At 40.8% G+C, this 13,994-nt stretch overlaps 1 protein-coding gene across 1 annotated transcript; it reads right to left on the reverse strand.

Annotated features, from left to right (window-relative positions):
* Positions 1-4,980: 4,980 nt before the first annotated feature.
* Positions 4,981-11,261, reverse strand: KBTBD2 (kelch repeat and BTB domain containing 2). Its single transcript, XM_081102091.1, has 3 exons — positions 10,177-11,261; positions 8,952-9,117; positions 4,981-7,676 (listed from the first exon to the last, which is right to left on the reverse strand). Exons 1-3 carry the CDS (start codon positions 10,344-10,346, stop codon positions 6,168-6,170), a joined length of 1,845 nt encoding a protein of 614 aa, XP_080958217.1. The 5' UTR covers positions 10,347-11,261; the 3' UTR covers positions 4,981-6,167.
* Between the last annotated feature and the right edge of the window lie 2,733 nt (positions 11,262-13,994).

Raw genomic sequence — 13,994 nt, forward strand, 5'->3', positions numbered from 1 at the left:
GGTGAAGATAAAGGAGTATTTGTTGTTGTTGTTGTTGTTGTTAATCTTCTCCAGAGGATATTTTCCCATTGATTTTTAGAGAGAAGGGAGGGGGAGAGACAGAGAGAGAAACATCATTGTGAGACACACACCGATTGGTTGCATCCCACATGCGCTTGGAACAAGGCGGGGATCAAGCCTCCAACCAAGGTAGGTGCCCTTGACCAGAATTAAAGGGGAGAAAAGGGAAGTTTTATGTAACTGGGAGACAAAGGGTCACAACCCACAGGTGGAACAAAGGAGAGTGATGAGAATGGTGTGAGTTCCTGGGGGTCAGGGTGGGGCACGAGACATGAATGACAGACTAGGATATACAAAGGAAGTGTAGCTTATTCTGCATACTCAAACTGGCGTTGCATCTGACACATGCTTAACTCTGAATACGCACTTGCTATTACCATTATTTTTCATTCTTTATATTAACAACGGAATCAAACGAATTTCTAGCAGATGTGTAGGCTATGGAGGATCACAATACAATGAACACTTCCCACCCTACTCAGGACGGTGCCCCTCATCCTCTGAGTTAGGGAAGGGACAGGAAGAGGAGACAAGACACGCAGAGAACACACATCGGACTCCTCCTCGGGCTCCTAGTCCACTCATGACCTCAGTTCCCCTCGTTTACTAGGACATTTCTGTGTCCGGAGAACCCCAAAAGATGAAGGCAGAATGTAGTCCTAGACCTTGGGCAGGTCAAATAAAAGAACTCTCTGAGCCAGTGTTCTGAATTAAATAAGGAAGGCAGATTAGAGGTTTCCAAAGGCCCTCTTTGATGGGAAACTGCTCAAATCAAATCCTGTCCCAGATGAGCACGTCGTCTCTGATGGAAGAGAAACCGCCTTCCCCGCACCTGACCACTGATGGCTCCTTCCTCGTTTAGACCTCTGGGACAGGCTCACCCACTGTATCAGCTCCCACACTCTGACCGGCGCTCTTTCTTGAGTGTTTGAATGTTGAGCTAACCCTTGTTTCACTGCTTCAAGAGAGAGATGCATTTCTAAGAAGCACGGTCAATAAAGCAGGAGTGGCCGAAGCCGGTTTGGCTCAGTGGATGGAGCGTCGGCCTGCGGACTGGAGGGTCCCGGGTTCGATTCCGGTCAAGGGCATGTGCCTGGGTTGCGGGCACTTCCCCAGTGGGGGATGTGCAGGAGGCAGCTGATCGATGTTTCTCTCTCATCGATGCTTCTGACTATCTCCCTTCCTCTCTGTAAGAAATCAGTAAAATATATTTAAAAAAAAATAAAATAAAAAAATAAAGCAGGAGTGGACGTTTTTATGGCCCTTAATCGTAATCAGGAGAGCTTCCTGATTCCATCCAAAAGGAGGAAAAGCTCTGTGCATGGAGTTCTGTGCCATGGCATTTTTATTATACTAAATACTGAAAAACTGGGGCCAACCAACAGACAAGGGCTAGTCCTGAGACTCGGGTGCAACACTAGTAAGTAGATGCTCGCTGCAGTGTTAGGCAGATACTGTAACAATCACGGAGAAAACGGGGCCCTGTTGGAAGAGGGAAACGCATATCCACAAAGGAGTCCACCCTGCCTCCCCTGCACTTCTTCCTCCTTCCTGTTTCTCCCACGCTGCTCTGAGGACATGGAAAAATGAGTTGGTTTGTGAGGCTAATGACACTGGTGATTTCCTTCTGCTTCTATTGCTGTGATGGGGAGGGGACGAAATCAAAACACCAAGAGAGGCAGAGAAGACATTGCATGTGAGTAAGAGCCTCTTGGGCCTGGAGCTGGGCCGGTGCCTTTCTCTCCCCGGGGGCTTTGAATGTATTTCCATCACCACCCTTGTGTGCTGGGCTAACAGTGTGGCTTTGAGTTGTGAGGTCAGGGAGGCTGGCACCCGGCAGGTAATTGACTAATCCTGTGACATGAATAAAACCTTCCTTTCCAACGCAAGGCTCCGTGCCTGTGGCTTTCCAAGGAGCACGGTGAGAATGACGTAGTCCCACAGCGAAAGAAAGCAGTGCTTTCAACTATTTGTTTTACAAAGTGCGAGGTGACGCTGTAAAGGATATTTGGTACCAGAAGAAGTAGGCCAAGGGTAAGAAAAACTCCCATGCCCAGGAGAGTCCAGCTGACCAAATGAAGTCCGATCCAGAATAAACAGTTCTCATGTGGAAATCGGGCAGTTTCAGAAAGTGCTGTCCAAGGGCAGAATGGCCCATGATGCTGACCCGCATCATTATGTAACCCGCTAGGAGAGAGGGGAGTGCCACCCCACCGGGGCGTAGGGAAAAGCAAATGTGAGAAAACAGCAGTTCTCAGGCCTCCAAGAGGACTTTGTTCCTGAAGAAAAACCAGGCTCATGTGCCCTTTCCCATGAACTTGGCCAGCCTCAATCGGTCCTCCCTGCACCCCTAGCATCCAAGGCCTAAAACAGGGTTTCTATTATCAAATCCCTCCAACAGAAATAACTTTCAAATAGTTGTGCGAGGAGCACTGCACTTGAAGGAATTCGTTTGAAATGAAACTATTTAGTTAGCTGTTACGAACAGGTCAGGACCATTCCATACTCATCTAAGATTCAGGTTTTGCCTGAATATGAAATAAGACAAAGGAATTTAGAATATTGCCAGGAGTGGCAGAAGTACTAAGATAACAGATCTAAGATGGATGGTTAATGGGGGGGGGGGGGGAGGAGGAGAAGGTGACTAATGAAACTTCTAATGAGAATAAAGAATGTTAGATTGGGTTTGACTTTTTATCACCAACCATGCTACAGTATGGGGGGTGCAGCCCTACATAAGTCCTTACTCTCAAACACATCGATCACTGTGTAGAAAAGCACTCAGGCCAGTCAGAATGCTCCATAAATGGTTGGGGTCAATTAACACCCAGGTGCAAGGTTCTAGGGATGTGAGAAGGGACTCTTCAGCACAGGGTGGTTATCAGGGAAGCTTCATTTAAAAACTACCTTAGTGGGGGGAAAATTAAGACTACCTTACACAGATTTTGGGTAGTACAGATAGTCCCAGGCATGTTTAGAATGTGGAAAGACCATTCTGAGTAGAGCAAGAAGCAAAGGCAGGAAAGTATAGCAAAAACCTAATTCAAGGTAAGGTTTATGGGTAAACAATGTAAGACTATGCTGTAAAGGTAACAAAGTCAGATCTTGAGGGCTTTAAATGTGTTAAAAGAATTTGAACTTCACTCTCCACCACGTGAGGACACGATGAGGTGCCGGCCATCTGCAAGCCAGGAAGGGTTCACCAGAAACCAATCCTTTCGGACTTTGGTTTGGAACTTGTAGCTCCCAGAAGTTTCTGGAGGCTGGGGAGTCCGAGATCAAGATGCTGGCAGCGCTGCTTCCTGGCGAGATGAAGCATCCAGAGAAAGAACACCATGTGAACATGCAGATGGTCTTCTACAAGCCAGGAGAGGGGCCTGGAACAGCTGCTTCTCTCACAGCCCTCAGAGGAAACCAATCCTGCCAGCACCTCGATTTCCGATTTCTAGCCTCCAGAGCTGCTTGTAATACTTTCTCACATGAAACACAGATGGCATTTGTCCATGGAAGGATGCTGTTATGATCCAAGGATTCTTCCATCAAATGAGTTTGCTGGAAACTTATTCCCAATGTTTCTCTCATTTCCTTTTCCCTTTACAATTTTTAGGGCAAAGGTCCCATTTTTCTACCAATTTCCCTGCTTCCTTTTATGGTGTCTACAGGAAATGTGAAAAAAGAGGTACATCTCTTACCTTTCACCCTATATAATAAAAGCCTAATATGCAAATTGTCCCCTCAACTGGGAATTCAACCAGTTTGACCAGGGAGCGGGGCTGGCAGCAGGGGGCTAGGGCAGCCGTGGGCAAACTACAGCCCGCGGGCCAGATCCAGCCCGTTTGAAATGAATAAAACTAAAAAAAAAAAAAAAAGACCATACCCTTTTATGTAATGATGTTTACTTTGAATTTATATTAGTTCACACACACACTCCATTCATGCTTTTGTTCCGGCCCTCTGGTCCAGTTTAAGAACCCATTGTGGCCCTCGAGTCACAAAGTTTTCCCACCCCTGGGCTAGGGGAAGGAGAGGCGCCTCTGGCGGGCAGCCACTAGGGACCCTGTCCATGCACGATTTTTGTGCACTGGGCCTCTAGTTCTTTTATAAATCAGTGGGTTATAATGCTAGTCTAGACCGAAGCCACCACAATTTCTGATAATCTATGATGAAATTCTGCAGAATAATTTGCCTCAAATAGTAAATGTGTTTACTTATTAAATGGAACTTTCAACATTAAAATCAGTTTTACACATAGACATCTAAAAAAAGACTTTTACTTTGTGTTTATCAATCGGTTGAAATTTCTTAAATACAATGTTTTAAAAAATGAAAAAAGCACAAGAAATTGGACTTCATTCAGTAGAGGGAGGCAGTTCAAGTCTGGAAACATGACCAAGGATGTTAGGAAGACTGATAACCTAAAATCAAATCCTTATACAGGCACACCTTGTTTTATCGCGTTTCACAGGTTGCAATTTTACAAATTGAAGGTAAGCCCTCAGCCAGCAAAAGGCTTTATTGTGGTGGTCTGGAACTGGGCCTGCAGAATCTCCGAGGCATGCCTGCATTTAAAGCCTAAACCAATGTCTCTCATGGACTGCAAAAAGAAACACCTGTGTGACAGGTGCTCATAGATACTGTGGCTAGGTCCACCCCCCAGACTAGAGTTCATTTTGTTAGGAATGAGGCTCAGGCACCACCCCCAGGTTTAAAAGCACCTCAGATGATCCTAACATGCAACTAGGGTTGAAAGGCATTGCTTTTTATCTGTAGTTTATGTTGATACAGTAAGGCTCCTATCACAATTTTTTATATATACTCAAAATTCTGTAGAAACCACATTAACAAGGTAAAATGACCCAGTAAAATTAAAACTAAAAGCACACCATTAAACAATTCCCATCACAAAAGAAAAACGAATACTGAATATATACAACTTATTTAATAAATTAATGTCATTCGGAATACAGTGCCAGAACATTATGCAGTTGAACATGCTAGTAATGTTTGTCGTGAAGCACCTGTGCTCATGTTAGATGGGCAGCGCCGCTACTGCTAGTGGTTCCTGGATGAATGCCAGAGCAGCACTCGTTACCTGCTCGTCCGCACAGCCAGTGCAGAGAATTCCTGAACAGTTCACCCTTCTAATCCTACCCACACACAACAGGTTAAAAACACACACCCTGACGGCTAATGGGTATCTACACAATCACTCTACAGTAATGCTTGTTATTAAATTAAGATGTAATGACCTGGTTGACCCACTCTAAATCTTTAAGATGGAGAAATACAACAGCAGCAGGTAGTTATACGCATGAGCCAATGTTAATGTAATACAGAAAGTGGAGGCATTTACTGAGGAATGCTCCACCCAGACCCGCACAATGAGGGACTAGCAAATTTCATTGCAAGCCCAGCAACTTAAGTCCAGACCTGGTAAATGACCAGCTGATTGGAAGACCTGTATTCTAGAGACAAGTATAAGTTAGTGGAAAGAGAAAGAGAGTACATGCACCTAATAGTATAGTTAGACTGGTCCTGCAGTCCTAGCTCTCCCTGTGCAATACCATAAAATGGAAGATCTTCCTCAACTATAGTACAGGATCGAGACATTTCTATTCCAACATGGACGTTAGTGTTAAGTGCAGCTGAACTAATTACACCGAAAAACTGTATTCCAGGACTTCAGAACAGAAGCACAGGAACGAAATACATATGCTAAAATAACCTCAGCACAATTTGTGATATACCACACTAGGAACAGGAAACTAGTTTAATAAGTGAACTTTTTGAACTGTACATACACAGGGCTAACAATGTTAGATAATCCAGATTCTATGCTCTCATGATACACATAAAATTATTACAATTATTGGATAATCTATTTCATATTATGGAAGCATATCTTTCTGCAAGACTCACTGATATATATTATACTGATGCAAATATTAAGTAGGGCATAAAAATAAAATTTATCAAAGATAGATTTTTATGTACTCATATTAGTCCTTTCATAGCCTCTCTTATTTAGCAAAGAAAATGACAAAGCACATAAATCAGGCGTGCACCTCCTGAACTCCCAACTATACAGGTGGTAGTGCAACCATTACTCAATCCAGTTCGAACTCCTCTGTCCCATCCGGTAGAAAAAGATAGGTTGGTGGTTTCCACGGAGATTCTTCCAGGCAGGATGGATAAAGTTTCCCCACAGTGCATCGGAATTCTCTCCCTAGGTCCCACAGTACACGTTCAGATATATGCTGCCGCAGAGACCACCGGTCGAGTTCCAGATCATACTGGTAAGTGACATATTTAGCTCTTTCATTTAAGTGAGTTTCTCGCATAAACACACACAGTGAATTTGAGATCACAACAGCTCGAACGCAGGGATCTGAGTACCTCTTAGCAGGGATGTTGGCTGCCATTTTCCATTCATTTTTATTCACATCATAAATTTCCACAGTTACTGAAGACCCATCTACAGTGCTGGAAGGGAATCTTAAACCAGAATTGGTAGCAATGTGTAACCCTCCAATATAGAAAATTTTATCACCAAAAGCTGCAGCTGAAGCAAAAGACCTGCTAGTCTGTCTCATGGCCATTTCTACCCATGAGTCAGACCTTGGAAAGTAACAGTACATGAGGTTCAGCGTCATCACGTAGATACAGTCATGAACCACAACTGCTGCGCTCCACTGCCAAGCACAAGGCAAAGGGCTCACCATTGTCCACTCATCCTTCTCAGTGTCATATCTTTCTACGGTCCTCCGATTAAGTTCCCCACCTACACTATCTCCTCCAATTGCATAAATATAGCCTTCACAGCAAACCAAGGATGGCTTTACTCGGACAAAAAGCATCGGCGTCTTTGGAAACCAGGTATTTTGCTGTGCATCAAACCAATAAAAGCAATTCACAGTTCTGAAGGCAGTCTGAAGTTTGCTTGTCTTACTATGATTTGTTTTTGTGTTTTTCAAAGGAATCTGACCACCTGCTATATAGATGTCATTATCAGGAGTTACAACGGTCCCAACTTTATGCAAATCAGCTGGTGGGCTGCAGAGCTTGTAAACTTTTTCTGCTTGGGGACTGTAACAGACAGAAGAGTAAAGACTACAAGAATTTTCTGAAGAGGCTTCAATGAAAATCATCATCTCCTCTTTAGTCATCCCAAGTCTTGGTTTGAAAAACTTGGGCATGGATTTATACAGACCTTGAACCACTACAGACTTATCATTGGGTGGCAGACCTTGAAACCAAGCTCGCTGTGTTACTTCTGAAAGTGCATCGATTCTGATTTGGCTGAGAACTGAAGACAAATACTGGGATCGTGCTTCTGTGTTGTACTCTAGCCACAGCATAGCAGCTTCGCGAACTGTCTCCTCCTTTTCTACATTTAAGTTGTCACTACTGAGAATGTCTATCAGGAGGTCATGGGACAGCTGCATGAATGCTTCCTGGTGACACACAACAGTGAACTTGTGCTCCACCATTCTTTTAGCACTTTGTTTTAATTCCTCACAACTGAACAGATCAGCAAAGCTCAACAATCGCACACAATTCTCTGCATTTATTTTTTTAATTAAATATTCCCGACAACGTTGCAACACATCTTCTACCTAAAAGAAAAGAAAACAAGTTGATAAAGGCAGAACAGACACATTTTATTTTGTGTAGATACTGGTATATTAATCAGATCCCTATACTGTAGTTTTTATTTTTAGATACTTATTTATGGTTAAGAGATGTTTTCTGTAATAATAAAATTAGAAGACTGTACATATAGCTTTGCATTTTTCCCACCTGTCCAGTGGCCTACTTAACTGCCCTAATTTAGGAGCCAGTAGTATGACATTAAACAGGCTCTTAAAAAAACGAAAGGAAAACGTTAGGAAATTCACGTGTAAGTTAAAAATGTGTAATTGAGAAAACCAAATGAAAACGATGGAAGTAAATCATAGTACAGAAAATGAACATTGTTGAGAAGCTGGAATCTGGTTTTATCAATATGGACAAGATAGTCAAATAAAACCAGTAAACCATGTATAACTAAAAATAGTTATATATGCCTTTCTTATCTAGAGAGCTAAGACAACCAAAGGAATAACAAATACATTTCTGTATAGTTATAAATTATCTTTAATTACTTCCTTATTTTTATAGAGCATGGGAGAAAGGGAAGGGAGGGGGAGAGAGAGAGATAGAAACATTGATGTGAGAGAGACACATTGATTTGTTGCCTCAGGACCAAACCTGCAACCAAAGTCCATGCTCTTGACCGGGGAATTAAAACCCTTCAGTGCAGGGGCCGACACTCTCATCACTGAACCAAACCGGCCAGGGCTAAATTATCTACATTTAGATGACCTAACCTAGCCACTCTAAGTTTTCTAGGTTTGTTTTTTCTTAAGAAGGAAAAGTAGATCTGATGAATCAGAAGTGTTAACCTACTATACTTACTCAACATCACAGAGGTTAAAAAGTAAAGAAAAAACCACAGTGGTTAACTAAAAGCAATTTATGGAGAGAAGTTGGGTTGCCTGGATTCAAAACTTGCACCCTATTAGTCAAGTAGCTACTTCTCTAAGTCTCAAATGTATAAAATGGGGAAATCTTTACAAATAATTATTTTAAGAATTAGATAGAACCTATATAGAGCATACAGTACAGTACCTGGCACATAAACATTAACCACAAAGCCCTGGCTTGGCAGCTCAACTGGTTAGAGCATCATTCCGATATGCCAAGGTTGCGGGTTCGATCCCGTATTTGGGCACATACAAGAAGCATCCAATGAATGCACAAATAAATGAAACAAAATCGATGTTTCTCTTAAAACAATAAAATATTTTTAAAAAAGAAACCAGTTAATGTAAACAGAAGAAACTGCTTACCTGCAGGAAGCAAGCTGTTTCATAAAGCTGTTCTACAGTGCTGTCATTTATTGTCAAATTACCCGTGTACGCGTAAGTAATTATTATCTGTAAGGTGGCTGCATCCACATTCCTCAGGTGTACATGTGTCTGTTTGCTTTCACTTAGCCCACTCATGAACATGGCCCTACAGCAGAGAGAAAAAACAAATCTTTGCTTTTAGTGTAAAACAAACGTAGCGCTAAAAAGAGAAGCTAGACAACATGGGATGTTTATTTAGCAGTGGTTCTCAACCTTCTGGCCCTTTAAATACAGTTCCTCATGTTGTGACCCAACCATAAAATTATTTTCGTTGCTACTTCATAACTGTAATGTTGCTGTTATGAATCATAATGTAAATATCTGATATGCAGGATGGTCTTAGGCGACCCCTGTGAAAGGGTCGCTCGACCACCAAAGAGGTCGCGACCCACAGGTTGAGAACCGCTGATTTAGGGCATTTGCTGATGAACAACTTCTTAGGAAAACTTTTGAGTGAGACAACACGAAAGTACAATCCAGTGCCAAAGTTGTACAAACTTCTATTCTACCACGCCATTCTGAGTGACAACGCCAATATTCATTTATAGGCAAACCTTGTTTTATTTCACTTTGGCATACCATACCACTCTTTGCAGATACTGTGGTGTTTTGTTTTGTTTTGTTTTTACAAATTGAAGGTAAGACCCAGCAAAGAGATTACAATTCATTGAAGGCTCACCTAATAGTATTTTTCAGAAAGGTTATTTTTTAATTAAAATATGTACTTTTTTTTTTTAGACATAATGCTATTGCACACTACTACACTACAGTATGAAGTTTTATATGCACTGGGAAACCAAAAAATCAAGTGGCTTGCTTTATTATGCTATTTGCTTTGTTGTGGTGGTCTGGAACTGAATCCACAGTATCTCCGAGGTCTGTGATGGGACACTATTGGGCAATAAAAAGGAACTAAGTATTGATATGTATCATAACACAGATGAACCTCAGAAACATTATACTCAGCGAAAGGAGCCAGATACAAAAGCCACATGGTATATGAGTCCATATATATGAAATGTCCAAATACGTAGACAGACAAAAAGGGGACTAGTAAAAAGTTAAGAATCTATCATTTTAAAATTTAAACAAGCTTAAAGAATTCCTAATAAAAGCTATGATTCTGCATTTGAAATGACAAACTAATCAAGGTTAAAGTACTTACCTGAAGTAAGAGCTACATGTGGCAAGAACCATCTTATGACAAGGGAACTCAGTGCCCTCAACAATTAACACTATGTCAGTAAACAACTGCTGTTCATAAAACAGTTTTAACTGTTCCAACAAGGACACTGCATACTCAGTATTGATCTGCCTCTCGTCTTGAGTGGACATGACTGTATTCCATTAATATCTCCTGGAGCAAATTAGAAAAGTCAGTCTTACTGATGGAAGGTCAAGTGAATGTTTCAGAAATAAAGAAAGGAGAAATCCCGCCTGCTGTGATCTGCAGCATTCAGAACCCAGACTGACACTGTCACTAATGAACAGTTTCTTGTTAGAGACGGAAAGGCACGCCTAGGTCATCCTGTGTGAACCAGGCTCTTCAGAGTTTGTCAGCACAGTCTACAGGCATCGGTCTCAGCCTGGCAATGGCTGTGCAGGCTGAGTGTGAAAGACAGAGGCAGGCTTCGTGGCAACATCCTCTATTCTGTGGATCTTCTGGAGTAACTAAAAAGAAAAAAAGTTCAGTTACAGTATTTAGGCCAGTACACTTTATATTACCATAAAAATGAAACATGAGGAAAGGAATGTTTTTTAAAAGTCTATCACATTTAAAATTAAAAACAGACTGAAGAAAATTAACATCTGTAATTTTACCTTCAATACAAAATATAAACATTCTAGAAAACAAGAGGCAATAATAAGTTTTTTATATTTACATTTTTACATTTTTAAAGTTTTTAAAAAAGAATTTGGAAGAAAAAAAAAAAGAATTTGAATCACAAAGCCAGATCTTCTAGTTATTTGTTTAGTGGCAATACATGACCATAACTTAAGAGAAAAAAATACCCTTTTTCTCAGAGATTCTCATTTTGGGGATATACTTTAAACACATTCATAAAAACTTTGTATTTAATTTACATTATTAAACTATATGATAGACTCAACTTAGTTGCAAGACATAAACTACATTTTTTAAGCCTGCAGTTTAATTCTACAAGGGAAGTTTATGTAATATTAATCTTCATACAGTGCTTCCTGCCTATAAATCTTTTTAAAATTAATTTTATTCCTTCAATTTTTTATAAGAGCACACAATTTTACTGGGGGGAAAACCAAAAACACGATAAAATAGATGTTTTCTTAAACAAAAGACTCCATTTTATATAAGTAAATTAATGTGTAAATTTAATACAAATCCTATCTAAATCCTATTTGCGGAGGATTCATCTGGAAGAATGCACAAGAAAGGAGGGCAATTTTGTCCTCATGACTTATTTCAAATTAGGAAGAGTGGCTTATTTCAACAATGTTGGAATCAATGGCTATCCACAAAAACCCACATTTTAACCACATTGTACACCATTTATAAAAAGAAAACTCCCACTGAATTAAAGTTTAACTTTAATTAGACCGGATAGACCAGACGTCTTCTGGACATCCTTCCTAAGCTGGGCCCAGCCTGGGGGAAGCCGCCCACGTCCTGGGGTGCCTGCGGCTGGGCCAGAGGCAGGGAAGCAACCCGCGGTCCCCCGTGCCTGCGGCCAGGCTGGGGGGAGGGAAGCCGCCTGTGGTTCCGGGTGCCTGCGGGATCTGGCCTAAACTGGCAGTCGGACATTCCCTAAGGGGTGCTGGATTGCAAGAGGGTGCAGGCCGGGCTGAGGAGACCACCCCCATGCATGAATTTCATGCACCGGGCCTCTAGTATAATAAAAGCCCAACATGCTAAGTGTCCGACCACATTCAACTGTTCAACCAGTCGCTATGACATGCACTGACCACCAGGGGACAGACGCTCTGACTGGTAGGTTAGCTTGCTGCTGGGGTCTGGCTGATCGGGACTGGGCTAGACCCGCCCTGGAGCCAACCTCCTGCGGTCCTTCTCCAGCCTCTAAAATATTTCTTCTAATTAATTTCCTTTCAATGTGCACGAATCCGTGCCCTGGGCCTCTTTCTTGAAATAATATTTATTACTGCAGTATTACAAAGAAATTACAAATAAGGAAAAGAGAGGAAACCCACACAGAAAGCTAGTAATAGCTAATTTAGAACTAATTAGATGACTCTTAGTTCCCATAAATCAGAAAGTCAAGTGGCTGACACAACACCTAAAATATGAGCATGGTTGGATCCACTAACACTCATGAAATACCATTCATGTGTCAAAGAGATCACATTGTATTTCCTGCCCAACTAACTATACTATTACAGAAACTGCTAACTTGGTGTAAACTGTCCAATTCCCAGCCAAGTTAACTATGGAAGTAACTCAAACAGATGCAAAGGTAGAATGTGACTTTGGGTCAGTTAAGTAATGACTTTGCTATTCCAGATCTGGGAGTTGCACTATAAATCTAAGTTCTACTATTTACTACAACCTCTAAGGCCAATAAAACCTAAAATCACTGGCTATTTTCACATATTAATACAGCAATGCCTAGTGTTAGTGAGGATGTGGAAAATGAGCTTTCTTATAGAGGACTAAGTTGGTACATACCTACAAGGCCTTATTCAAAACTCTTGGGGATAGATATGCTCTGGAATTTAGAATTTTCAGACTTTATAGAGTAATGTGGTGCATTAATCATGTATTACAAGGCTCTCTCAAAGAGTATGGGGCAGCACCCCATAATCAAACATTACTATCCTTACTGCAGGAAACAGGAACAGTGTGAAAAATAATACTATATATAGCCTCATGTTACATCAGGTCAGGTTTCATAAGCAAAGCTTTATTAAAACTTGGTTTTAAGAGCTTTCTGAATTTCAGAATTGCAAGTGAAGTATTACATAAGTATAATATTTTGCATTATAAATGCTTAATACTCAATTCTATCTCTAGGAATTTATCTTACAGAAATGCATGCATTAATAAACTGAAAGTTCTAACACTAGCTGCAGGGCCCAAAATCATACCCGACCACATTTAAACCAGGTGGTAGGAACTGGCCGCCAAGGCCAGGATGGATTTGTACTGCCAGGCCCCGGAATTCCTTGCAGGCTAGCTATACAGGCTCACTCCGGTAATTTCTTTAACCTCCTGCTATGACCTGATTTTTTTTGCAATGACTTTTTTGGGTCGCATTTAATTTATGTTTAGATTTTTTTTTTTAATTACATATGAAACTATTAAAATAATTGAAGACTGCTTTTAGAGCATCAGTTAGCCAACTTTATGTAATCCTCATTATCACTGATTTATACACCGCTACTTCCGTAATTTAGGGTAAATTTCATCCTAAGATAATTTTTATTCAGTATACCTTAATATTAAAATAGACAGAAAAAAGCCAATCATTTAGATATCACATTAGGTAAATAAAGGTTTACTTAATGTGATATCTAAATGACTTACTGGGAACATGGACTTCAAAATGTATTAACTAAAAAATGTGAAAAGTTAAGTTTAAGATGACCAACCAACAGCCTTCAAATGCCTGTAACATGAACATTTTCTATAACAAGATTCCTTCTTTCCTAAAAAACAACAGAAATTGATAGCCTAAATCAGCGGTTCTCAACCTGTGGGTCGCGAGCCCTTTGGGATTCGAACAACCCTTTCACAGGGGTCGCCTAAGACCATCGGAAAACACATATATAATTACATATTGTTTCTGTGATTAATCACTATGCTTTAACTATGTTCAATTTGTAACAATGAAATTGGGGGTCACCGCAACATGAGGAACTGTATTAAAGGGTCGCGGCATGAGGAAGGTTGAGAACCACTGGCCTAAATGCTCTAAAACATTTCACAGTTTGTACTATATTACTTAACTATTAATGATCTGACACATTATACAAATTTTCCTTTTAATA

Source organism: Myotis nattereri, assembly GCF_964212035.1.
Source record: "Myotis nattereri genome assembly, chromosome: 11".
NCBI classification, from domain to species: Eukaryota; Metazoa; Chordata; class Mammalia; order Chiroptera; family Vespertilionidae; genus Myotis; species Myotis nattereri.